The following is a 27,026-nucleotide window of genomic DNA, read 5'->3' on the forward strand; positions in this document are numbered from 1 at the left end:
GCTTGGATTACATGTCCTTTGCTGTCTACTCTAGACATTCCTTCACTTCTCACCACTCTCTATTTGCTAGCAGAATTCCAGATTGTTTTAGTAGCTAGCAGAGATATTTGGTTATCTTTCCTCCACCCCAAGGGAATTAATGAGAATTGGTCTAAACCAGTCATAGTAATTTCATTCCCTACTGCCAGTGACTGGTCTTAGGATGCACATGTAAACCAGTTCTGGACAATGAAACTTAAGGGACAAACTGGCTGGGGAATTTCCCTTTCCAGAAAACAAAGGAAAAAAAAAAAAAAAAGACAAGCTTAGCTAGCAAAAGGCCTTTTCTTCTGTTCCTTCCTTTTTATTTGGAAAGATGGAATAAAGGTAAGATGAAAGTTGAGTTGCAGCAGCCATCTCACAACCAAAAGATGACAAGCAAGAAAAGGAAAATCCAGCATTCCTAAGGATGGCAAAATTAAGGATGCACAGGGTCCTTAATGATATAGTTGAATGACTAAATCAACTCTGGAATTTCCTATTAATAAATATCCTTTTGGTTTAAAGCACAGTAAATTGTTAACAGCAAATACAATTATTTCACATTAATGTAATACTGCTAATTTGAATTTGGAGAGTTTTGTAGGTCTAACTGTACTTAAATAGTATATCTATTGAGTTTTTTAATTATATAAGAATAATATGTTTACTTATACATAAAGAATTTATCCCTTAGTTTTATAGTGTACATAATTAAGTGATACTACATTAGACATAACTTAGGCCAATACTAGGCATCTGAAATATTTTTCCTTCATAAAGGATTCATACACATCCTCAAAAAAGACTCAACATCATAAAAATGTTTATTCTAAGTTAACTTACATATTTAATGTAATCCCAATAAAAATACTGTTAGGACTTTTTTTCTGGTACTAGTTTGATTATAAAGTTTATTTGTGTATTTTCAGCCATAAAAAGAATGTGATCTTGCCATTTGTTAACAACATGGTTGGATCTAGAGAGTATTATGCTAAGTGAAATAAATTAAGACAGAGAGACAAATACCACATGATTTCACTTATAGGTGGAAACTAAAAAATAAAACAAATGAATAAACAAACAAGAAGCAGAAAAAGACCCATAAATACAGAGAACAAACTGATGGTTACCAGAAGGGAGGGGAATGGGGGGATGGGCAAAAACGGGTGTGGGGAATGGGAGATACAGGCTTCCAGTTAACAGAATGGGTATGTCACAGGGAGTAAGAGGTATAGCATAGGGAATATAGGCAATGGTATTACAATAGCATTGGATGGTGATAGTAGCTGCACTTGTGGTTAGCACAGGATAAAGTATAGACTTGTGGAATCACTATGTTTTACACCTGAAACAAACATAACATTTTATGTCAACCATATTTTTTTAAAAGTTTATTTGTAAGAATAAACAAATAACCAGGAAAATCTTAAAAAAGACTCTACCACCTACTAAAACATTTAAAATGCCTCTGTAGGGGTGCCTAGGTGGATCAATCGGTAAAGCGTCTGCCTTCGGCTCAGGTCATGATCCCAGAATCCAGGGATCTAGCCCTGTAACAGGTTCCCTGCTCAGTGGAGAGCTTGTTTCTCCCACTCCCCCTGCTTGTGTTCCCTCTCTTGCCATCTCGCTCTGTCAAATAAATAAATAAAATCTTAAAAAATAAAATAAAATGCCTCTGTAATTAAAGTGTAGTAGTGGCACATCAATAAATAGGCAAGCCAATGGGAAAAGAAACTTAACAGATCCAAATCTATGTGAAAATTTGGTACATGATAAAGGCATCATTTTTTAAAAAAGATTTTACTTATTTATTTGAGAGAGAATGCGCACAAGCGTGGGGAGAGGGGCAGAGAGGGAGAAGAAGACTCCCCACTGTGCAGGGAGCCCGATGCAGGGCTTGATCCCAGGACCTTGGGATCATGACCTAAGCTGAAGGTAGATGCTTAACTGACTGAGGTGTCCCAAAGCATCAATTTTTTTAAAACAATTTTATTTATTTGAGAGAGAGAGATTGAGTGCAGGAGCAGCGGGGAGAGGTGGAGGGAGAGGAAGAAGCAGACTCTCCGCTGAGCAGAGAGCCCGACTTGGGACTTGATCCCAGGACCGTGAGATCATTTTAATCCAGGGGAAAAGACTAATTTTTATTGAGGTAAAACTCATATAATGGGAAAAAGACATTTTAATAAATGGTGTTACAACAATTGGATAATCTGTGGGCAAAGATAAAACTGAATTTGTTCCTCACTTTGCACATCAAGATAAACTTAAAACAGGTGTTAAAAAAAGGAACCATAGGGGCGCCTGGGTGGCTCAGTGGGTTAAGGCCTTTGCCTTTGGCTCAGGTCATGATCCCAGGGTCCTGGGATCGAGCACTGCATCAGGCTCTCTACTCCTCGGAGAGCCTGCTTCTTCCTTCTCTCTCTGCCTGCCTCTCTGCCTACTTGTGATCTCTGTCTGTCAAATAAATAAATAAAATCTTAAAAAAAAAAAAAAAGGAACCATACAGTTCCTGGGAGGGGAAATACATGAATTCCTTTATAAACTGGGAGAAGTAAATGTCTTTCTGCAATTCAAAATCCAGAAGCAACATACGCTAGACAGATTTGAGTACGTTAAGATCTAAAACCAAAGCTTTTGGCATGCCTGTATAGTTCAGTCAGTTAAGCATCTGACTCTTGATTTCAGCTCAGATCATAATCTCAGGGTTGTTAAGATCAAGCCCCTTGTTGGGCCCTGCACTGGGCATGGAACCTGCTTAGGATTCTCTCTCCCTCTCCCTCTGCCCCACCCCAAAACCCTCTCTTAAAAAAAAATAAATAAGAAGAAGAATAAATAAAAACAAAACTTTTTACATAGCAAAATATATTGTAAGCAAAGTAGAAAAGCAAGTTGGAAAAATATTTTTAAGATTTATAAAGAAGAAATATCCTGAATACACAAAGCTTCAAAGAGCAACTTTGGAAAACAGTTTGGCAAATTTCTTAAAAAACTATAAATAATTTACCATATGACCCAGCAATTCCATTCTTAGGTATTTACCCAAGGGAAATCCAAATATATTTCCACAGAAAGATTTGTATGTGAATGTTCATAGCAGCATTATTTATAAAAGCAAAAAAATGGAAACAACCCAAGTGTTCAGCAACTGATAAACAAGTTAATTAAAATGTGGTATATCTACACAATGGAATGTCATTCAGTAATAAAAAGGTATGATGTACTGACAACATGCTACAACATGGATGAATCTTGAAAACATTGTATTAAATGAAAGAAGCCAATCACAAAAGGCCACCTACTGCATGATTTCATTTATATGAAGTCTCCAGAACAGGCAAATCTTTGAAGTCAGAAAATAGATTAGTGGTTCCCAGGGGACGGGGGAGGGAGAAATAACTGCTAGCAGGTAAGTAGTTTCTTTATGAGATAATGAGAATATCCTAAAATTAGTGACAATGACTGTACAACCATAAATATACTAAAAACCACTGAACCATATACTCTGAAAGGATGAATTCTATGGTATGTGAAATTTAATTTTTAAAAAACCTAATAAGCTTACCAATAAACTTACTGATTTTAATAACAACTTCAATATTTAAAAACCTAATAAGCAACAAAAACAGAGATGCTAGGATTTGTAACTCAATATATGAGCTTGAGCAAGTCACTTCACTTTGTCCTTTATTTCTCCATTTGTTGAATAGCTCCTTAAAGGCTTCCTAAGAGGCCTGATATCCATTATAAATTTAAGACGTTGAATGAAGACTATCTAATCAGATACGAGTAATATACAGCTTACAAGGAAAAAGCTGACATTACAAGAAATTGAAAGGAGAGCTTCTACTTTATAAAGAATAAGCCTTTCTCACCATTCTCAATATAAAATAATTCACCAGTTGTCATTCCTTAAGAGCTTGTGTGTCAGGAAGCATAAGTGCTTTGCATGTATTATTTCATTCTCACAGAACTCTAAAGACAGCAGAAATTAAAAGAAAACAAAGACTATGTGAGGTTAAATGACTTGACCAAAGTAAATACACAAGCTGGACTTCAAACTCAGATCTTTATCACCTTTTTTTTTGAAGATCTATATCACTTTAAACAACAATTTCTACACCAAGGTATTACAAGAGCAACCATGGACTAAAAATCTGAAGTCTGGGTTTGAATCCTGTTTCTGCCATTTGATGATTCTGTGTTTTAGGCAAGTCAAAGAACATTTTCATTTTCTCATTAAGAGAAAATATTAATTCCTGCCTTAATATGTCTCATAAAATAATACAGAAAGGCACTAATATATCTTCCAGTTAAAGTACTGTAGAAATGTTAAGAGATTACAGCAATGTAGTACTATTGATAAACCAAAAACATGTTGAAAATGAATGGTTTTAAAAATCTGTATAGTCTCTCTAATGGTAACATGTACTAAAGCAGTGATTTTCAAAACATACTCCTCTCAAGAACACTCAGGTACTGTAGACTAAATGGTTGTGATCCTCCATCCCACCTCCCCAACCCAAATTCTTGTTAAATTCTAACATTTAATGTGATGGTATTTGGAAGTGGGGCCTTGGGAGGTGATGAGATCTTGAGAGTATAGCCTTCAAGAATGGAATTAGTGAGTGCCCTTAGAAAACAGATGCCACAGAGCTTCCCTCCTCCTTCTGCCATGTGAGGACAGATCAAGAAGACTGCCATCTATGCACCAGCATGCGGTCCCCACTGGACACGGAATCTTTCAGCAGCTTGATCTTGGATTTCCCAGCCTCCAGAAATGTGAGAAATAACATTTCTGTTGTTTACAAGCCACCCAATCTATGGTATTTTTGTTACTGCAACGCTAACAGACTAAGATACCACTTACAAGTCGGAATCACAAACCAAAGCAGCTCCAAAATCTTTAATAAAAAAAGGTCAAAACCACTGTTTTTGGCGTCATCTACTGGATTCTATCAAGGAATACTGAAACCAGGACTTCAGGCCTTATGCAAAAAACAAGTGTGGTGTTTTGAGACTAAACGTAAATTTAATCCTGGTTCTGCCACATACTAGTTGGGTGACCTTTAATCTAAAAACGTAAATTTAATCCTGGTTCTGCCACATACTAGTTGGGTGACCTTTAATCTCAAGTCTGAATTTCCTTACTAATAAACGCAGAGAAATATCTACCTTCCAAGGCTGTGAGCAGATTAAATTAAGTAACATACATAAAGCTATTACCACAATGACTGACACAAAGTACCTACCTGGAAAAAGAAAGTAATTGTTATTACTATATTATCTAGAAATATTCTGGAATTACTTAAGTCTAATTTGAAAAACTAAATTATGGAAACTCAAGAAAAATCATAAACTCAAAACCACCCTGAATACGCAAACACATTTAAATAAGGCTTAGTGAAATTAAAGGCCAGAGATTATGAATTGAAAGAGTTGAAAGAGTAAGTCATGTAAGAGACATTCTCCTCTAGTCTTTATTCCAAGGAACAGGTCCAACTTGAAGTAAGAGATAGATGGGAGAATCGAAAAAGATGGGTAGGTAAGAAAAATGAAATGAATGAACAGAAGAAGAAATAAAGAAGGATGTTTTAAAATTGGTTAAAGTGAGACTTCATAAATCAAGACTGAGCAAAAGGCTGAATGTTAGTGTATTTGGAAAGAAATAAGATGCACGAGTCAAAATTAAGTATGGCCGGGATAACAACTATGAATCCAAAAAACATAACGGGTCTCAGAGACTCAAGTCTTAGTTGTTAGTGGCCCTACCATTAAGCTTCTACTGCCTTAGTATGAAGAAGACTTGATTTTTCTTTTTTTTTTTTCCTTAAAGACTTAGTTATTTATTTTAGAGAGAGAGCGCAAACAAGCAAGAGGGGTAGAGGGAAAGAGAATCTCAAGTAGACTCCACACTGAGTGTGGAGCCCAACTTGGGGCTCCATCTCAGGACCCTGAAATCACAACCTGAGCTGACACCAAGAGTTGGACACTTAACCAACTGCACCACCCAGGCACCCTGAGTTTGTTTTCTTATTTATTAACAAAAAATATTGTCCCCTGCCTCAGTTTTTACCTTAGAGAATACAGAATTCTCTGAATGGTTTTCTTACCATAGTGCCATGAGATCATTTCAAATGAAAGCTCTCTTTCCAGGGCAGGGAGAGAGTCTGTATTACCACTAACTTTAGATTCAGCTGAGGCCTGCCAATGTTCCAATAAGGAAACAGAAAAGAAAAATATATGAAAACAAGCCACTTAAATAAAATTCACCAACATAGCTCTTCTCTTCACAATATTATAAAGAAGGATTTCCCTGAGGAACTTTATTTTCTAGGATAAGCAGTTAACAAAGAAGACCAAAGCATCTATTTAAAGAGGGTAAGTTACCAACAGTTATACAATCTTCTAATAAGCAGATTTTTTATTCATTTTCTCTTAGTATTTTTCTTTTCAGTTCTTATCATCAGAGAACTTGTTTCAACAAAGCGAGAAGCTGAGCTCTAAACTAAGCTGTAGCATATATAGTTATTAAAAAGTTAATATTTTTATATATTTTTACAGAAGAGTGCTGGTATACTAAAGGACCAAATTTTAGTTTAAGAAAGGCAGCAATTAAGAAACATACCAATGATAAATGGTACATTTATTTTTATACTCCAGGTTAATTTTCCCAAATAATCTATCATGGATCAGTTTCCAGATCCTCCTTATTCCTGTTACAGTCTTACCTTTCTGTCATCTAAAGCCAAAACAATCTCCGTTTTACACCTTGTATGAGGCCTTCTACTGTTTCTTTCCGTTGTGCATCCAGCACCTATCTTCTGTTAAGATTTTCTCACCTTTCTACTGTGTATCATAGTCAGGTCTCCAATCCTTAATTTCCTCCCCTGGTTTTTTCAAACCCAGCCCCCTCAATTCTCACCACCTTTCTACCCTACTGTTTTAATTTATGGGAATCTTCTTTCTCTTTATTCCAAGGACCTTCTTTCACAGTACTGCATCTCTTGTCCTCATCTCCTTTTTGATCAGTTTTTGTACATAGTACTTCTTTAAAAACTAAGATTTCTCCTCTCTAGTCTTTATTCCAAGTATATCAACCCATCTCCAGAATTCCAAACACACCCTCTTAACTACCTCATACATATTCTTCCTATCCCTTTTCTCTTTAGTTACTAGTCTTCAGAATACCACTTGATACTACAAATACCCCTCAAAAAAACCTGCCTATTCAATTCCCTCTGCTTCCTAGTAATTACCTCTCCCATGATCAACTCATACCCTTCTCTCCTATACCTGAGTACCCCCTAATCTGGCACAAGCCATTCAACAACCTAAAACTCCCCAAACCTATCTCTTCAACACAATTCCTCCTTTCCTAGTAAATGGTTTTCCCTAAAACATTTTAAATGGCTACTCTGAATGCTTCATCAATTCTGAGTCTTCTTAAACCAGTATATACCTTCCATCAGACTTTGCCTGGCAAAATCAACTACCCAAATATCCTCTTTAAGCTACCCTACCTTACCTCTGCAGCACTTTCATTCACTAAACCCTGTTCTCAGTCTTTTCTCCACCTCTAGAGCCCATGGTCACTCTCTAAGCACCTCATCACTCCTCCCCTTACTCCCTACCCTCACTTCTTAGCACGATCCTATTACCCTTAACAGTCTACTTAGCTATATTCTCCATCTTCCTCAGCCCTGTTTTCAAACTTTCTCAGGTCTCCCCTAAGAGACCTAATCTCCTAATCATCCCCTCACTCCCTGAATCTGCCTCTTAACACCCCTAGGAACTCTCTCTAGAACCTTCTGCTCCCTAGTTTTCTTTCCTTCAACCCTGCCTCAGATGTTCTCAATTCCCTCAGCCTTTCTTTTCTTTTTTTTAAGAGTTTTGTTTTTGTTTTTGTTTGTTTTGTTTTGTTTTTTAATCTTATTTATTTGACAGAGAGTACAAGCAGGGGGAGCAGCAGGGAGAGAGAGAAGCAGGCTCCGGCTGAGCAGAAAGCCCCAAGTGGGCTCCATCCCAGGATCCTGGGATCATGACCTGAGCCGAAGGAAGACCCTTAACCAACTGAGCCACCCAGGCAGGCATCCCTCCCTCTGCTTTTCTAATATCTAGCTCTTTTAGTCTTTTTACTACTCCCAAATCTTTCCCTAGTTGTTCCCCTAATTCCCCTCAACTTTTCTCAGTCATTCCCCATGTCCCTCAATCATCCCCGATAGATATTCCCGATTTTTGTCACCTCTACTACCTTTCCTCAAACCTTCTCCATCACTTATTCTGAAGGTGCCTCCTACTTCTCTTAAATAATCCTCTCAGCTTTCTCAATCTTTGCCTCATTCCCTCCTTCCTTCAATACTATTTGTCCTCCAATTTCCATTGACTTGGCGCCTCCCCTAGTTCCCAAATCCGCCTTCAACACCATCTAAACGTCTCCAGGCCGCCGCCAATATTCTCTCCCATCCTTAGCTTCCCTTGACATGCCGCGCTAAACGCCCAGAGACACCATTCTCCAATGGCCGGGGCCTGGCCTCTAGGGGAAGGGGTATGGGTCACGTACCCCATTCGCATCTTGGCTCCGCTCTGACTGCCCCCGCTGCCGGGGAGAGGTGGGCGAGAGGGCAGACGGCCGAGGTGCATGCTCTTCTCGAGGGCCGACATGAGGGGAAGGCCTCAGGTAATCAAACAGTAGCCTAAGCTTCGTCCCACGCTAAGTGCGGCCCAGCCGGTCACAGCTCGCTCCCCTAGCGACGCCCAGAGCCTTTGGACAGCACCCAGCTACCGGCAGCACCGCCCACCGCCCACCGGCTCCGTAAACTCCACCCCCGCTCCTCAGCGCTTCCACCGGAAGTGCGCAACAGCCCTCCACAAAGGAAGCTGGGTAACGGAGTTTACGGATCTCTCGGGCCCCAAGCGGAGACCTCATCGACCCTCGCCGGAAAGACAAGCGCTCCTAAAGGCAATGCACCCTGGGCAATGAAGTCCTCAAAGGGCGTATCCCTTTGCGCTTGCGCAGCTGGAGGCGATAGCGTCAAATCTCGCAGAGGTAGTTTAGCAGGGCATGCTGGGTGTTGTAGTCTATTTGCGGGAAGAGGTCTTGGCGCTTTTCCTTCTCACAGTTTCTCGCAGACTGTTACCGGAAGAGCCCCTTCTTCCTGCTTCCCAGGCTGCCCGGCGGCTCCGGTTGCCGGGGAACGCAGGCGCCTTGGGAAGGGATGGCGGGAGGCTACAACTTAGGTGCTGGAGCGGGAACTCGGTGAAGAAAAGCTCTGGCTCGTCATGAAACAACGAAAAGGCCAGGGGCCTGTGGGCGTCCGAGGCCGCAAGAAAAGAGGTAAACTGAGCGACCAAAGGTCGAGGAAAGAGTAAGGAGCAGAGTTAAGGGAGTAAAGTGCAAAGAATTCTAGAAGACTCCCACACACGCCTGTAAAAAAAGCCGGGAGAAGGGAAGGAAGTGGGAAACAACCAAGGAATCAAAGGGTTGGGAGAGAAGGCAATTGGCTCTCCAACGGATGGAAAGGAAATAGGGGCTGAAGTGGGGGGACAAAACGGACAAGTAAATGGGGCGAGGTTAGGGCTAAAAGGGTGCAAACAGAACGTTTGTAAAGAAAGGGAATTAAAAAAAAATACCAGGAATTTTTTAACTTTTTGAAGTGAGATATACTCGACATATAACATTGTCTTAGCTTTAGGTTGTACAACATCATTGAATATTCCTATATGTTGCGAAATGAGCACCACAGTAAGTCTAGTTAGCATCCATCACCAATCACTAAAATTTTTTTTCTTGTCATGAAAAATTTTTTTAAAGGTTTTATTTATTTATTCACCAGAGACAGCGAGAGAGAGGCAGAGGGAGAAGCAGGCTCTCCGCTGAGGAGGGAGCACATTGCGGGACTCAATCCCCGTACTGTCAAGATCATGACCTGAGCCCAAGGCGGATTCTTAACTGAGCCACCCAGGTGCCCCTCATGAAAATTGTTAAGACTCTTCTAGCAATTTTTGTTTAAGATTTTATTTATTTATGAGACAGAGAGACCAGGAGAGGAGGAGGGTGAGAGGGAGAAGTAGGCTCCCTGCTGAGGGACTCAATCTTGAGACCCTAGGATCATAACCTGAGCTGAAGGCAGTCGCTTAATCAACTGAGGCACCCAGGTGCTCTCTTTTAGCAAGTTTCAAATATACAGTACATCAGTAACTATAGTCACTCTGCGGTACATTACATCTCTATGACTTAGGACTGTTTGTTTGCTTTAAAGATTATTTATTTACCAGAGAGAGGAAGGAGAGTCTGAGAGTACCGGGGTCTGGGGTGGACAGGCAGAGGAAGAAGCAGGCTCCTGGCTGAGCAAGAAGACTGATGCAGCGTCCATCCCAAGACCCTGGGATCATGACCCCAGCTGAAGGCACGCTTAACATACTGAGCCACCCAGGCGTCCCTGAGGTGTTTTTGATAACAAATGTGTGTTTGTGTGTAGGAAGGTATACCTTTGTGGAGTTCCACATGGACTGGAAGACACATAAGTTGGAAAGGTGGTATGTCAATAATTATAATAGTCAAGGATCTTATTTTATACATTACTGAAACCCCAAGAACTAGCATAAAGCAGGAGTCGGTAAGTGGATGAATGAGTCAAACATAAGACAATCATGAAGAATGAAGGGCTACAGGCAGGAGTTGGGAAAGATAGTTGAGGAGAGAGGAAGAAAGAGTGGGGAGTGACAGGGTGTGGTAGTGTTGGAGTGGGGGTGAAGGCATGAGGATCTCTGAAGGATTTGAGAGGATGAGAGAGTGTGTAGCAAGAGGACCTTATCAGAATAGTAGGCTTAAGGAGAAACAGGCTCTCCAGAAGAGCAGGGAAATGTTAGCTGCAGAGAGAACAGTCGCCCTGGTAACCCAGGACAGATCAGGAAACTGGAAATTAAATCTTTATAGGGCTGCCTCCAAACAACAAACAAACTAACTTTGTGTGACTTTGCCTTTTTACATTACAGGTAGATTGGTATTAAGAATAGTGATAGTACATTAGGTCATTGGATTGAGACAGAATCTACAGTCTGGAAGTGAATCTTATCCAAGCCATTTAAAGATAATTAAGGCAGTTTTGAGGCAGTACCTTTCCGGCCAGGAATGATGGGAGGATATGAAATGGAAGCATGGGTATGTTCAATGCTGGTGCTCCCTATGCCAAACCAGTCAAGCATATTTGGTTTATAGGAGGAAAATAAAAATAGAAATAACATAAGAATTTCCTTCTTGCTGTACCATGTGTGTATATATCTGTGTGTGTGATACATATATATATATATATATATGTGTATATATATATACACACATATATATATGTTTGCTGTAATGCTCATATACACACCTCTGTATTATTTTCACATCAAAACTAGCTATCCATAAAGATTATGGTGGGTCATCTTGAACTATAGAGAGCAGAGAAGGTGTTTGCTTTACAAATCTAAAGACTGAAGTATATAGATCTCCTGATCTGATGTACTCCAATGTATTTTCTTGCTGTTGAGCATGACCACTCTCCAAGGGAAAAGTAAGAGTAATAGAAAGATGTGTGTAATATAGGAATGGTTTCCTTTTTTTTTTTTTAATTCCAGTATAGCTAACATATAGTGTTATATTAATTTTAGGTGTACAGTATGGTGATTCAACAATTCTATGCATTACTCAGTGCTCATCATAAGTGTGCACTTTAATCCCCATCACCTATTTCACCCAACCCAACCCCCAGCCTCTCTCCTGGTAACCATCAGCTTGTTCTCTATAGTTAAGAGTCTATTTCTTGGTTTGTCTCTTTTTTTTCCTTTGTTCATTTGTTTTGTTTCTTAAATTCCACATGAGTGAAATCATATGGTATTTGTCGTCCTCTGATTTATTTCACTTAGCATTATACGCTCTAGCTCCAGCCATGTTGTTGCAAAGGGCAAGATTTCATTCTTTTATATGAGTGAATAATATTCATATTCATATATATAGTTTCTTAAATCTCCTCTAAGTCATGATTAGGAGATAACTATAAGTGGAAGATAGTCTGGGTCATTAAAGGAAAGTTTTATAGAAAGTCATGATTGGGGCACCTGGGTGGCTCAGTGGGTTGGGCCTCTGCCTTCGGCTCGGGTCATGATCCCAGGGTTGTGGGATCAAGCACCACATCGGGCTCTCTGCTAGGTGGGGAGCCTTCTTCCCCCTCCCCCTCTGCCTGCCTCTCTGCCTCCTTGTGATCTCTCTCTCTCTGTCAAATAAATAAATAAAATCTTTAAAAAAAAAAAAAGGAAGAAAGAAAGTCATGATTAAATGCCTTGTTTACATTTATTATCTGTCTGAAATCCAATAAATATTACAAAAGCCAATAAATATTTTGAGCCCAGTACTGTACTAAAAAATGGTGGCAGAATCGGAAGATGATGGTGTCTGTTTTCATTGACTGAATGATGTTGGCAGGAAAGAAAATACATAATTTAAGGTGGTCTTTATTGGAATGCTGAGTCATATGCTATAGACTTAATCATTTGAGCATTGAGTGAAGGGAGTCATTGCTGTTTCATGTTTGGTGATGGTTTTAAAGTAGGAGGTAAAGATAACATATCTTAAAACCTGGACATTGCAATAATAAAAGAACAACACTACTTGGAAGAAAAATTTAAACTACTTCTGAGATTTTTAAAAACCTATGTACTCTATTGTTATGCTTATATTTTTGAAATGGTATCTTTTTAAATTGAAGTATAGTTGACATGCAATGTTATGTTAGTTCCAGGTGTACAACATCGTGATTCCAGAAATCTATATGTTATACTACGCTCACCACAAGTGTAACTACTGTCTGTCCCCGTACAACACTATTACAATACCATTGACTATATTCCTTATGTTGTACGTTTTATTCCCATGACTTATTCATTCCATAACTGGAAGCCTGTATCTCCCACTCCCCTTCATCTATTTTGCCCGTCCTCCTGCTCCTCTCCCCTCTGGCAACCATCAGTTTTTCCTTATATTTTTGGGTCTGTTTCTACTTTTTGTTTGTTTAGGTTCCACATGTAAGTGAACTCATATGATATTTGTCTTTCTCAGTCTGACTTACTTCACCTAGCATAATACCCTCTAGGTCCATCCATGTTGTTTGAAAGGCAAGATCTCGTTCTTTTTTTATGGCTGAGTAATATCCCATTTTGTACATATACCATATCTCTTTTATCCATTTATCTATCAGTGGGTTACTTCCACATCATGGCTACTGTAAATACTGCTGCAATAAACGTAGGAGTGCATATATCTCTTCTAATTAGTGTTTTTTGTTCTTTGGGTAAGTACCCAGTAGTGGAGATTATTGGATCATAGGGTGATTCTTAATTTTTCATCAATGGGGTGATTTTTAATTTTTTTAATTTTTAAATTAATATATAATGTATTATTAGCCCCAGACGTACAGGTCTTTGAATCGCCAAGTTTACACACTTCACAGCACTCACCATAGCACATACCCTCCCCAATGTCCATAACCTTACCACCCTCTCCCTACCCACCTCCCCCCGGCAACCCTGTTTGTTTTGTGAGATTAAGGGTCTCTTATGGTTTGTCTCTCTCCCGGTCCCATCTTGTTTCATTTATTCTTTTCCTACCCCCCAAACCTCCCACGTTGCATCTCCATATTTTTAATTTTTTAAGGAACATTCTTACTGTTCTCCACAGTAGCTGCATCAGTTTACATTCCCACCAGTGGTGCCTGAGGGTTCTTTTTTCTCCACATCCTTGCCAATACTTGTTATTTCTTGTCTTTTTAATTCTAGCCATTCCAACAGTATAAGGTTTTATCGTTTTAATGTGCATGAAATGATATCTTTCAGTTAAAGAGGAATTTGTCTTAGCATCTTAAGTTGGTATTATGTTCCTAGAATAACCTGAATCAGACCCTGAATACTAATTAGTTATCAAGGTCACTTAAGTGACCAAGTAGGTTATTATATGGTCCGCTTTGCTATTTGCTTCTCATGTATTAGAATACATAAGAGAAAACATCTCTCTGTAGAGACGAAAATGCGTTCTTATTCAAAAAGCGGATTATTTTTCTGTCTTTAGTTTAAAGTTTGACTTAGTGTTTTTGGATTTCTCCACAGGTTTGAGTGACATTTCTCCGTCTACAAGCCTACCACCTCTTGTTGAAGGCCAGCTACGCTGCTTTCTGAAACTTACTGTCAATAAAGTCATATGGAAGATTGCAAAGCCTCCCACTTGTGTACTTGTCCGAGTGAGATGGTGGGGAGAAACATCAGATGGAACCCTATTTTGTCCTAGGGACGCATTGCAGACTGAACCTAAAGCTGTGAGAACAACTACCCGTTATGCTGTTCGCTGTGGTCCAAAGCAGTTTACCTCTTATCTAACTGGTATGTTTCTGTCTTATCATTTTACCTCCAGGCCTAATAAACATGTATTATGTTGTTAGCAGTGGGTGTTATTGTGTACATAGTATCTATTGAGTGAAAGAAGTTTTATAATAGCCCTTTTATTGAGAGTATACTCTCTACCAGCAGTTGATGCATATTATTTCTAATAATAACCCTGCAAGAAAGACGTTTTCTGTTTTAGAGGCAATGAAACAGGTTCAGAAATAAAATGAATACTCTTTAAAGTTATATAGTTGAGAAATGGCAAAAGTTGGATTTGAACCAATTTCTGTCAGACACCAAAACTCACACACTTTGACCACACCATGCTGCTTTAAGAAATAACTGTAGTCTCTGCTCTGGGACTTATATTATGCTCAAGGAAAGAATATATATATATGTTATATAATATATATCTATGTAAATATGTATATTTTTATATATAAAAATAAAAGTATATGTAAAAGTATATATGTGTTAGAATTCATACATAATATATAATGTATGATATATAATTTTTGTATAATGTGTATATATACATATATATACACATTACATATAGTACGTATGTATATAAACTTTACTAATAGTGCAAGATAACACATGCTAAATGAATGGGTTAGTGGATTAGTAATATTGGTTTTCAGAGCAGGGAAGGATCCATTTACAGGATAACCAGGAGTCAAGATTTCTTCATTTCTATTCAAGGAAAGCATTCTAAATGTACTGTATTTCTCTATGTGGGTCAGGTTTTTGCATAAACACATTTTGGATGGTGGGGTTATTTATCAAATCAATCCAGTTCAAGTCAGTAAAAATTAAGTAGCATGTAAACATTGTTGGTCTAAAACTATTAGAGAATCAGAGTTGAAATAAAGGTTAAACTGTCCTTAAGAAGGTTATATAACCTTCTTAAGGACAGTTTAACCTTTATTTTGAAACCTTAAATTTTGAAAACCTCAAAAAGAACAAAAAATTCAGTCTCTCAAAAGATACATACTGAGCACTTAGCATTTCATAGTCATTGTGCTGTAGGCACTGTGGGGAATTAGAAAAATGAACCAATTTAATCAGAATGGTATCTAATTCTAACTAAATTCACAGAGAAGTTTAGTTAAAATACTAAGTAGGAAGTGATAATTACAATTACAGGATACCCATAGATACTCTGGATACTATGAACCTAATTTAACAAATGAAGAGTAAATAAAAATTCTTCAGTAAGACAGAAGATATTTATTAATATGATCAACAAATCAGACATTTATTTGAGCATCTTGTGATATAATAAAGAATGTATTTGAACTTGAGATTGATGTTATCAGCTGCAGGATTTGGGGAAAGTCCCTCCCCATTTCTGACTCCCCTTTTTTCTCATCTGTAAAATGGCATTAGATTGCTGCCCTTTCACCTTGCTTTTTCATGAAGAAGCAGCTTGGTTGAATGAGAAGAACATGGGCTTTGAAGTCAGTCTTGAATTGGAACTCTGGCTTCAGAATTGGGTGGCTGTGTGCTGCTGAGATGTTCCTTAAGATCTTGGAACCTCGGTTTCCTGTTAGTTAAATGGGGGATAATAACACTAGCGGTAGGAATTGTTGAGAAGATTCAATGAAAAAAGTTGTGTGAAGTGATTGGTCCACTACCTGGCACACCGTAGGTGTGAATCTTGTAAAAATATAAAGTCTTGGGCAGTGTGGGGAATAAAGAAACTGTAGATGCAGTATCTGATCAAAAGGAACTTACAGATTAGTTGAAAAAAACAAAACTTATATGTATGAAATAGTAGTAAGTGGTGCCAGACAGTAAGTAATTAAATGTCTGATTACTTGGCACATATAGTAAATATCATATGAATATTCCAGGAAGTTATTAAGAGCCAAGTTTATCATAGGTTCTTAGGAAACTAGACTCCTACTTCCTTTTTTTTTTTTTTTGATGTTTCATCTTTGGTGTTTTTTGTTTTTGTTTTTGTTTTTTGTTTTTTTTTTTAAGATTTTATTTATTTATTTGAGACAGAGGTACAGAGAGAGAGCATGAGCAGGGGGATAGGGGCAGAGGGAGAAAGAGAACCAGAACCACTGAGCAGAGATCCCGCTGCAGGGCTTGATCTGAGAACACCAGGATCATGACCAGAGCCAAAGGCAGATAGATGTTTACCATTTGAGCCAGGTGCCCCAGAGAATCCTCCTTGTGTTGTGCACTAACTGGCTGCTTGAATTTGAGTAAGCCATTTCATCTTCCTGGGTCTTTATTTTCCCGTTGTTAAAATGAAGGGGTTAACCACCAAATGGGTCAGTATTCACATTTTATAAATCTATTTAGGAAAGAAGCTTTGTAGAAGGTAGGATTTGAATAGGAGATGGATGAGGTGAACCTTGTAAGTGAGGCCCAGCTGTGGACATGAATATGATGTGTTTATTAGAAAATGAAGACACAAGAGATCAAACATTATTTCACAAGATGTATGCTCTAACTGTAAATTTGGGGAAAATATAACTATTTCTTAAGCTATGTGGTAGGTATTTGGTTTATTATTCTTTTACGTACTCTTTTGTATGCATGTTTCATGTGCAAGAAAATAAGTGCATCGTTCTGGAAGCCATGAGGAAGCAGCCTGGTGGCCAGCCTGGCAAAGCCAACATTGGGCCCCAATCCCAAGTAAGCTATCACCAGGCTTCAGGTGATGAACCCCTCCCATCCCTGTAGACTAGGCAGGCTGCAGCAAGCAGAAACAGTTGGGTTCTTTTATATCAAAACAGCAAAACACTGAAAAGGAAGTTGAGAGAACTTCACTCTTTAATAGCCAAGCCACACACAAGCCTTCCTCACACTCTGTAATCATTGCTAATTACATCAATGTAATCTTTTTTTCTCTGTGTGAGGTATTTTTCATTCTTCCCTAAAACTTTATTCTTTTGATAATGGGTTCACTCTTGCCCAGCCCCAGACTGATGTGGTAGGTAGTGTTTTATTTGAAAATAAAATATATTTTTTTAAAGTAAACATGTTGATGTTTACTTCCTGATGTAAGCCCCTCTGCCCATTTAAAAAAAAAAAAAAAGGAAAAGAAAATAAATGAAAAATATCTGTGTATGTTGTAATTGTTTCTGATTAGATATGGCTGTGCTGGTGCTGGAAGTAATCACCAAAATTGACCATCTTCCAATTGGTAGAGTTCAGATCAGTGGACTAGCCCAGCTTTCTCCAACCCATCACATCAGTGGATTTTTTACCATTGTTTCACCAACATCCAAGAAACTTGGAGAACTCCAGGTAAAAATATTTTAATTATTTTCTGCGTAGACTAAAACTTTTACAGCACCAGTAGTTGAGTCTGTTTGTAGAATAGATAGGTACATGACTCCCATATATCATGCTAATTCCCACTTCATGCCTTTGTTCATGTTTTTACCCAAAGACTATAATGTATCTTACTTATCCAAATCCTCTTAGTGCTTTACTGCGCATCTCAAGGGCCAAGTCTTTCACAGATCCTACTGCATTCATCTTCTCTGTATTCTATTAAATTTATAACATTGATTATATAATTATCGTTCAGTTATAATCCTACACAATCTCTAAAATTATGTTTTAGTAGTCTCCCTTTAACTTCCCTTCTTTCTAGTATCTAGATTCCCTAGGAGGCAGGACAGTGTTTTCTACTTTCTGTGTTTTTCCTACAGTTCCTAACATAGTGTCAAGCATTAATTGCTTGTTTGACTCATGTAAGTGGTATCTTTGGTGTCTTCATTCATTGATTCAGCCTTCCTTTTTTTTTGTACATTATTATGTGCCACTAAGGATAAAGAGATAAGAAATGATTTTTTCATGTAGTTTTCCAAAGTCACGTAGGAGGAAATAAAAGAATAACAGGTAGAATGCAGACTGATAGGTGTATACTAGGTGCATACTGCAACGTGTATGTACAGGATGTTGGGGAAGAACATAGAAGGATCCTTTTTGAGGGACACTCTTTGAGAGTGCTTCTTAGAAAGCTCTGAGTATTCAAATTGCTTAGAAATTTCATGAGTTTTATGCTTTGTCAGATGTATTCTAAAATATAGGAATTTAGACAAATATATAAGAAAATAGTTTAAAAAATAGGAGAAAACATATACAGCATTACCGGATATAAGAACCTCTTATAAAACGACAAGCACAGGAATGGCTGGCTCAGTCAGAAGAGCATGTGACTCTTGACCTTAGGTTCCTAAGTTGGAGCCCCACCATTGGGTGCAGAGATTATTTAAAAAGAAGAAAAAACTACAAACACATAATCACATTGGCGGAACAGAATAGAGTCCAGAAATAATTCCATCTGAATGAAAGACTGCAACAATTTTTTCTTTTTGTATTTACCATATTTTTATATATATTAAATTTAAAAGGTGACTCCTTATGTTCGTAACTTCATGGTGGAGTCTGGTTTACTCCTACTTTTCTGACAGTAATAAAAATTCCCACGCGATCTACAAAACAGTTTGGCATTCTGTTTCAAGAGCTGGTAATTCTACTCTTAGGAACTTATCTTAAGGAAATACTGTAAAAATAGGGAAACTGTCTGCCTAGGTCTAGTTACAGAAATACACTTTTAATATTAAAAAAATGAAAATAAATTATTTAGTAATATTAAAATTATAGTCTATTAGTGGAGTGTTTTGTTTCCATAAAAACAAAATTACCTAGTTATGATTATGTAGCTGCATGGATAAAATGGATTTTGGATTGATGACTAAAGAGAATTAAAATTAACTACATAATCAATGATTGGGAAAAAATAAAGTTGAAAACAGTTGGGAGTATAGGCTTCTAGGTAGTTTTTTTCCTATTTTTAAAATTGAGACATAGTTTATATGTCATAAAACTCACCCTTTAAAGTATACAATTTACTGGTTTTTAATACATTCACAGGATTTTATAACCATCACTACTATTTAATTCCAGAACTTTTTATCTCCCCAAAAAGGAGTACTGTGGCTATTAGCAGTCATTCCCTGTTTCACCCTTCCCTAGTCCCTGGCAACCGCTAATTTAACTTCAGTCTCTATATTTGCATATTCTGGACAGTTCATGTAAGTGAAATAACATATTATGTAGCCTTTTGTAGCTGGCTTCTTTCACACAGCATAATGTTTTCAAGGTTCATCTTCATTGTGGCATATCTCAGTACTTCATTCTTCTTATGGCTGGATAATATTCCCTTATATGGATAGACCACATATTGATCCATTCTTCAGTTGATAGACATTTGGATTTTTTCCACTTGACTGCTATGAATAATGGTAGTTCTGTGAACATTCATATATAAGTTTTTTCGTGAACACATTTTCATTTCTCTTCATATATACCTGGGAATAGAATTGCAGTCATAGGGTAAGTATGTTTAACTTTGAGGAATTGTCATTGTTTTCTAAAGTGGCTGGATCATTTTTTTTTTCATATTTAAGTATCAGTTGATAAAATTATGTGTGTGTTTTTTTTATTTAAATGTTATTGGGCTTGTTAGAAAATTGTATAGAGCATTGGAGGCAAAAGTCAGATTTTAAAAGATTATGGAATAAGGAAATAAGTAGTAATTAGAGAGTTCTATTTCCCAAATAAGTGTCAGTGAAAGGAGGGAGGGGTGGTGTGATCTAATGGAAATAGCACTAGAGTTTGGACATGGACAAACAGTTATGGACAGTGGAGAAACCAGAACAGAAATGGTTACAAAAGTTCTGATGTTCACTTGTCCACTCTGAGCTTCCGTATTTTATTTTGTAAAAAAAAAAAGTACTAAAACTTTTACCTCACAGTGTTGTTGCAGGGATTAAATGAGATGAAAAAAATATGGAAACACTTAACATTGTGTTTAGGCATGTGATGGCAACATGCCAAATTTACTTGAATTTGAGAGGACACACTGATAGTGAGTAGTAGAATTCAGAAGTTTTTTGGTACTATTTTAGAACAGGGATTGACACACTTTGCCTGGTGCTCCATTTGTGGCCTTCTAACTAAACATGGTTTTTACATTTTGAGAAGGTCATTAAATTTTTTTTTTAAGATTTTATTTATTTGAGAGAGAGAGAGACAAGGGAGCGTGTGGTGCACCAGTGAGCGGGGGGTGGGGGGTGGCAAAAGGAAGAGAAAAAGCTACACTACCCACTGAGCAGGGAGCCCTACTCAGGGCTCAATCCCAGGACCCTAAGATCATGACCTGAGCCAAAGGCAGAGACTTAATGGACTGATCCCTTAGGTGCCCCTTAAGAGATCATTTAAAGAAGAAAAATATGCCATAAATAAAGCCTAAAATATTTATTCTCTGCCCCTTGACAGAATAAGTTTGCTGACTCCTTTTTAGAAAATAAGAGACCTGATTTGTTTGTAGACCAAAGAGAAGCAAGTGAAGAAATTGAAAATAAGAGGATAATTGAGCCAATAAGATCATGAAGAGAACTAAATAAGAATGAGTTTCTACCATAAACACAGTTACTAGGGTTACATATGTTGGGATGGAGGAAGGCAAAGAGGAGGAACATTTTGAGATAAAATTGAAGACTTTCATTCTGATCATTTTTTTAAAAATTTTAAAAGATTTTATTTATTTGACAGAGACATAGTGAGAGAGAGAACACGAGCAGGGGGAGTGGGAGAGAGAGAAGTAGGCTTCCTGCTGAGCAGGAAGCCCTATGCAAGGCTCCATCCCAGGAGCCTGGTATCATGACCTGAGCTGAAGGCAGACACTTAACGACTGAGCCACCCAGGCGACGCTCTGATCATTTTCTTATCAACATTTATTGTATGTCTATCTACCATATGTTAGATACTATACATTTTATTTCACTTAACTTTTTAAAAATTTTCAGAGATATGCAAAACAGTATCTTCTATATATAAGATATATAAATAACCATATAGTAAACACAAATTGTCCCCTCACCCAGGTTAATAGATATTAAAAGAGTAAGTGAACAAAGCCAATTTTAGAGATTCATCCATACTATTTTGTGTATCAGTAGTTCCCTTTTGCAGAGGTCTGTTCCACTGTATGGATATTCCATGATTTTTTATCTATATGCCACTTAGTGGACATTTGGTTGTTTGGGGCTTTTTTTTGTTTTGTTTTTTGTTTTGTTTTGTTTTTTTACCATTTTTTTTGCTTCTTATGAGTAAAGCAACTCTATGTAGACGTGTTCTTCTTTTCTTGGGAAAATACCCAAGAATGGGATTGGTGAGTCATGTTTAACTTTTTGAGGAACAACCAAACCACTTTCATAATGATTGTATAACTTTACATTCCCATCAGTGGTATATAAACATTCTCCACATATCTGCCAGCAGTTGGTTTGGGTAGTCTTTTCAGTTTTTGTTATTCTAGGGAGTATGTCCTGATAACTCACTGAGGTTTTAGTTATCATATCCTGATGATCAGTATGTTGAGTATTTGTTCATATGCTTTTGTGCCGTTCTTTTATTTGCTTCAGGGATTCATAGGCTATAACCCCCAAGGCAAATCTGACTTGCTCACCACCTGTATTTGTAGATCTATGGCAGCTTTCATGCTGCAAGAGCAAAGTGAAGTACAGTAGTCCCCTCTTGTCCTCGGTTTCTCTTTTGGTGGTTTCAGTGCAGTCAGGAAGCAGCTGATGCTCCTTCTAACTTTTCCTCATAAGATCCATAGTAGCCTGTGGCTCTGTCATGATGCCTACGTCATTCACAGCTCTTAATCTCATTGCATAGACCTTTTGTCATCTTATCACTAGAAGGGTGAATATAGTATTTTTTGAGAGAGCACATTCACATAGCTTATTTTATTATTGTTGTTAATCTCTTACTGTGCCTAATTTATAAATTAATCTTTGTCATAGTTATGTACGTAAAGGGAAAAACATAGTGTATATATAGGATTTAGTGCTATCTACAGTTTCATGCATCCACAGAGGGTCTTGAAACATAACCCTGTGGATAAGCGGGGGGACTACTATAATTATGACAGAGACTATATGGCATGCAAAGCCTAAAATATTATTTCTGTGGCTCTTTCTTTTTTTTTTTTTTAAGATTTTATTTATTTATTTGACAGAGAGATCACAAGTAGGCAGAGAGGCAGGCAGAGAGAGAGGAGGAAGCAGGCTTCCCGCTGAGCAGAGAGCTCGATGTGGGGCTCGATCCCAGGACCTTGGGATCATGACCTGAGCTGAAGGCAGAGGATTAACCCACTGAGCCACCCAGGCGCCCCTCTGTGGCTCTTTCATTGGAAAGGAAAAGTAATCAGTGCATCTAATGGTTCAGCTTTAAATAGAACACATGCTCATATAATAATTTTAGTTCGATCCATAATCTGTGTTTATAGTAAAATTAGAAGGGCAGATTGGGAGATAAAGAGGTAGAAGGATGTGGGATTGAGCTAAATTTTTATCTTCCATATTAGAAAGTCAAAAGATAATGCCTGAAAACTGAGGAGGGGGTCAAGATGTGTTAGAAATATAAGCACATTATTTGGAACTCTAGAGGTAAATACCGCAAGAATCAAGGGCAGGAGTTGAAAGTAGTTGCCTCTAGGAAAAGAAAAATAATGGGGGTCTATGTGAGGGACTCATTTTTGTAATAGAACTCTCTGATTCTTCAAATTATATGAATGTAAAATGTTAATTTAAAAATCACTTTTGGGGGAAAAAAATAAATAAATAAAAATCACTTTTGGGGAGCCTGGGTAGTTCCCAGGTAGGTTAAGCATCAAACTCTTGATTTCGACTTAGGTCATGATCTCAGGGTTGTGGGACTGAGCCCTGCATTAGGCTCTACACTCTCTACACTCAATGGAAAGTTTGCTTCTTCCTCTCCCTCTGCCCTTCCCTGAGCTTGCTTTCTCTCTCTCTCTCTCTCTAAAATACATCTTTTTTTTAAAATAAAAATAACTTTTAAAAAAAGAGCATGTTGTGAGTGATGTGAGTTATCATACCATTGCTTTGCTGTCCCCCAGAGCAGTCATGAATTGACTAAAGGTGGAATCCTTCTTGTCAAGTGGTAAGGGAAGGCAATGGGCAGCTGATAGATTGGAAGATGAATAGAGGTGGTTTTAGATTGTTGCTCTGAAGATCAGTTTTAGTCAGACCTCAAGAAGACAGATGCATAGTTACTAAAGGGAAACTGAGATTATGGAGTTAGAACAGTTTAAAATAATAAGAAGGCCAAACTGGCTGGAGGGTGCTCAGAGTAGTTTGACAATAAAGATCATTAGAACCAAGCTGTTGGAGAGAGGAAGCTTTTTATGTATTCCATTATTGGTGTAGGTCAAATGTTGAAAATAACAAATGAGTCAAACAGGCTGACTATAAGAATAATCAATAGCCAAAAATATAATAAACTTTAAAAAAATACCAAACTTGGGATGCCTGGCTGGCTCATTTGGAAGAACATGCAATGCTTGATCTCGGGGTCGTGAGTTTGAGCCCCATGATAGGTGTAGAGATTGCTAAAAAAAAATAAAAACCAAACTTTATTATGTGAGCATGTAACATAATTATATACATATATATGATTATTTTACATTGAAATTGGAAAAAAAACTCAATTATAAATTCTTTGCTTTTGAAATCAATTCCTTTGATTTAGCTAAAAACTTGATACTTTTACTTCTCTACCAAGTTATCAGTACCAGATGATTTATATTTGATGGGCATTACAGCATTCATTTTTTTAAACCATTTGAGAATAAAATTTAGTTTTTATTCAATTTCATAACAAAATAACTCTTCACAAACATGGCTGCCTTTATTTCCAAATAAAGACAGAATCTTGGCACAGTAGTTTTTGAAGTTGGATTTTATTTCTAAGATATTCTTAAAATTTAAGATATTCAAGCGTATTTAAGCTTAAATATTGTACAACACTGCATTAACTTCCATGTTATACTTTCAGTATAAACTGAGTAAAGCAAATTGAACAGTGTTGGTTTTCATAACATTTGAAATCAAAAAAGTCTTTCTGCGATGTTGGTCTTTAGCTCTACAGTTTTAGAAATATATTTCATGCCATCACTTTGATGTCTGGAAATCCTATTTCAGCATAAAAAATATAGAAAAGTCGATAGATAGGTCTTTGCCAAATAAATTTTCCAAAGATATAATCAAAAGAATGAATAAATTGAATCTCATATTGTATGATTTCTTGTGAATGCACTTGCAGATAAGTAATTAAATGCTTTATGTAGTCTCTAATGTCAACTAAAATAGTCCTGTATTTTGTCAGCACTTGCTGGTGATCTGAGGCTGGGATTTCTCCTTCAAAAACATAAACCAGGTGACTTCTTTTAATTCAAGCAAAAACGTTTAACACCATACACAGTTTCATACCCCCTAGTATTCATGTAGCAATAACAGGTTGCAATACTGCTTATCCATTATCAAGCAAAACATTGACCACAGGAGTTTAATTAATTTATATGTTAATTATATATATGTGATGTTTGATTTTTAGCCTTTTAGATGAAATAACCAAGACAGTATGTTTATGGTTCTTTGTCTTGGCAAAATGTTGCCACTTTGAATTTAAATTTTGAAACAGGTCTATTGTCAACAAAAAGACATCATCCGTTGTTATCAGTCTTTTTTTTTTTAAAGATTTTATTTATTTATTTGAGAGTGAGAACACAGGAGCAGGGGCAGAAGGAGAGGGAGAAGCAGACTCTCCTGCTGAGCAGAGAGCCCGAAGTGGCGCTTGATCCCAGTACCGTGGGATCATGAACCAAACTGAAGACAGACGCTTAACCAGCTGAGCCACACGGGCATCCCTGTTAATCAGTCTTTAATAAACTTTTTAAAACATTTCTCATTTTGGAGAACTACCATTTCCCGGATGCCTGAGTGGCTCAGTCACTTAGACATCTGCCTTCAGCTCAGGTCATGAACCCAGGGTCCTGGGACAGAGCCCTGCATCAGTTTCTTGCTCAGCAGAGAGCCTGCTTCTCCCTCTGCCTGCTTTTCCCTCTGTCTGCTATTCCCCTGCTTGTGCTCATTCTCTCTCTCTGTCTGGCAAATATATAAATAAAATCTTTAAAAAAGAAAAGAAATGCCATTTCCTTGATTTGTTTGCCATGAGCATCTCCTCCAAAAGTTTTTCACTCACATAAAAATTTTCACTGATGCTCTAAATAAACACGGCTGTCAGTTGTTTTTATTTGTGTTCTTCTCAGCTACAGAGGAAAATACCACAAATTGTTTAACATTTTTATTCAGCTCACCTTGTAAGTTTGTAGCCATACCACTAACGTTAGGAACAACTATAATTTTAATTAGACCTACATATGCAAATGTTTATGATTCACAAATTGTTACATTCTTTAATAAATGTTGCCATTTATAAGAGACTTCGATACTTTATAAAGTTTTTTATCTTAAATATTTGATTTTATGTCACAAGAGTACCACTTATTTTATTGGTATTTAAAAAACAAACCCTATTTAAAATCAGTACCTTTCTGTTTATTCCATTTTTATCATGCATCTTTTCTACTAAGTAATTATAATCCTATTGTACTTTGTTTCATAATGCTGTTTTTGACAGTCACATTTTTTTTGCTTTATTTCACCATTAGGGATATTCTCTTCCACAAAGAAATATGCATTCTGACATTTCTTTTGAAAATCATGGGGCTCTAGTTCTTTCTTGGATGCAAGAAATATTTTACTTTCCTCTTGATTCTAATGTGAGAGAGACCATAGCCCACAGAATCCCAAAGACAGGGAATAGTATAAACTCTATACACAAAAGTTTGATGATTTAGATGAAATCGATCAATTCTTTGAAAACCACAAACTACCAAAAATCACTCAAGATAAAATATATAACCTGACTAGACTTGTAACTATTAAAGAATTGCTTTTGCAGTTTAAATCCTTCCAAAAAAGAAATCTCTAAGCCAAGATAATTTCACTAGTGAATTCTTGCAGACATTTTAAAAAAAGAGATAGCACTGATTTTCACAAGCTTTTCCAGAAAATAAAACAGGAGAAAATACTTTTTGACTTATTTTATGAGGCTTACACCACTTTGATAGCAAAATAGAGGACAGTTTAAGATCTAGACCTAAAAATAAACCTAAAAATTCTCAAAAAAATATTAGCAAGTTGAGTCTAGTAGTATATAAAAAGAGTAATGAGACCATATCCACGTGGGGTCTGTACCAACAATGCAAGGCTATCTCGGTCTTTGAAAGTCAACCAATGTGATAAGCCATGTTAACAATAGAATACTACCAAGTCAGTAAAAAGGCATGAACTGCTGATACACGCACCATGTTGATGAATCTGAGAGGCCTTATTCTTTTTTTTTTTTTTAATTTAATTTAATTTCTTTTCAGTGTAACAGAATTCATTGTTTATGCACCACACCCAGTGCTCCATGCAATACGTTCCCTCCATAATACCCACCACCAGCCTCCCCCAACCTCCCGCCCCCCACCCCTTCAAAACCCTCAGATTGTTTTTCAGAGTCCATAGTCTCTCATGGTTCATCTCCCCTTCCAATTTCCCTCAACTCCCTTCTCCTCTCCATCTCCCCATGTCCTCCGTGTTATTTCTTATGCTCCACAAATAAGTGAAACCCTATGATAC

At 37.3% G+C, this 27,026-nt stretch overlaps 2 protein-coding genes across 11 annotated transcripts in view; one reads left to right on the forward strand and one right to left on the reverse strand.

The window, feature by feature from the left end:
- Positions 1-8,892, reverse strand: part of PPME1 (protein phosphatase methylesterase 1) — a 62,845-nt gene extending 53,953 nt beyond the window's left edge. Inside the window, exon 1 of one of the 2 annotated variants that reach the window (XM_032853113.1) lies at positions 8,582-8,892. In XM_032853113.1, the coding sequence (XP_032709004.1) occupies positions 8,582-8,682 (101 nt within the window). In that variant the 5' untranslated portion in view covers positions 8,683-8,892. The remainder of the gene's footprint in view (positions 1-8,581) is intronic. The other variant, XM_032853114.1, reaches the window with a different exon arrangement.
- Positions 8,887-27,026, forward strand: part of C2CD3 (C2 domain containing 3 centriole elongation regulator) — a 143,190-nt gene continuing 125,050 nt past the window's right edge. For 5 of the 9 annotated variants that reach the window (XM_032853105.1, XM_032853109.1, XM_032853102.1 and 2 more), the window contains exons 1-3: positions 8,924-9,067; positions 14,161-14,430; positions 17,546-17,703. In XM_032853105.1, the coding sequence (XP_032708996.1) occupies positions 8,998-9,067; positions 14,161-14,430; positions 17,546-17,703 (498 nt within the window). In that variant the 5' untranslated portion in view covers positions 8,924-8,997. Of the gene's footprint in view, positions 9,068-9,121; positions 9,356-14,160; positions 14,431-17,545; positions 17,704-27,026 lie in introns of those variants that run through there. The other 4 variants (XM_032853104.1, XM_032853112.1, XM_032853111.1 and 1 more) reach the window with 3 other exon arrangements.

This window comes from Lontra canadensis, unplaced genomic scaffold (assembly GCF_010015895.1).
Source record: "Lontra canadensis isolate GAN:19392208 unplaced genomic scaffold, GSC_riverotter_1.0 scaffold7, whole genome shotgun sequence".
NCBI lineage: Eukaryota > Metazoa > Chordata > Mammalia > Carnivora > Mustelidae > Lontra > Lontra canadensis.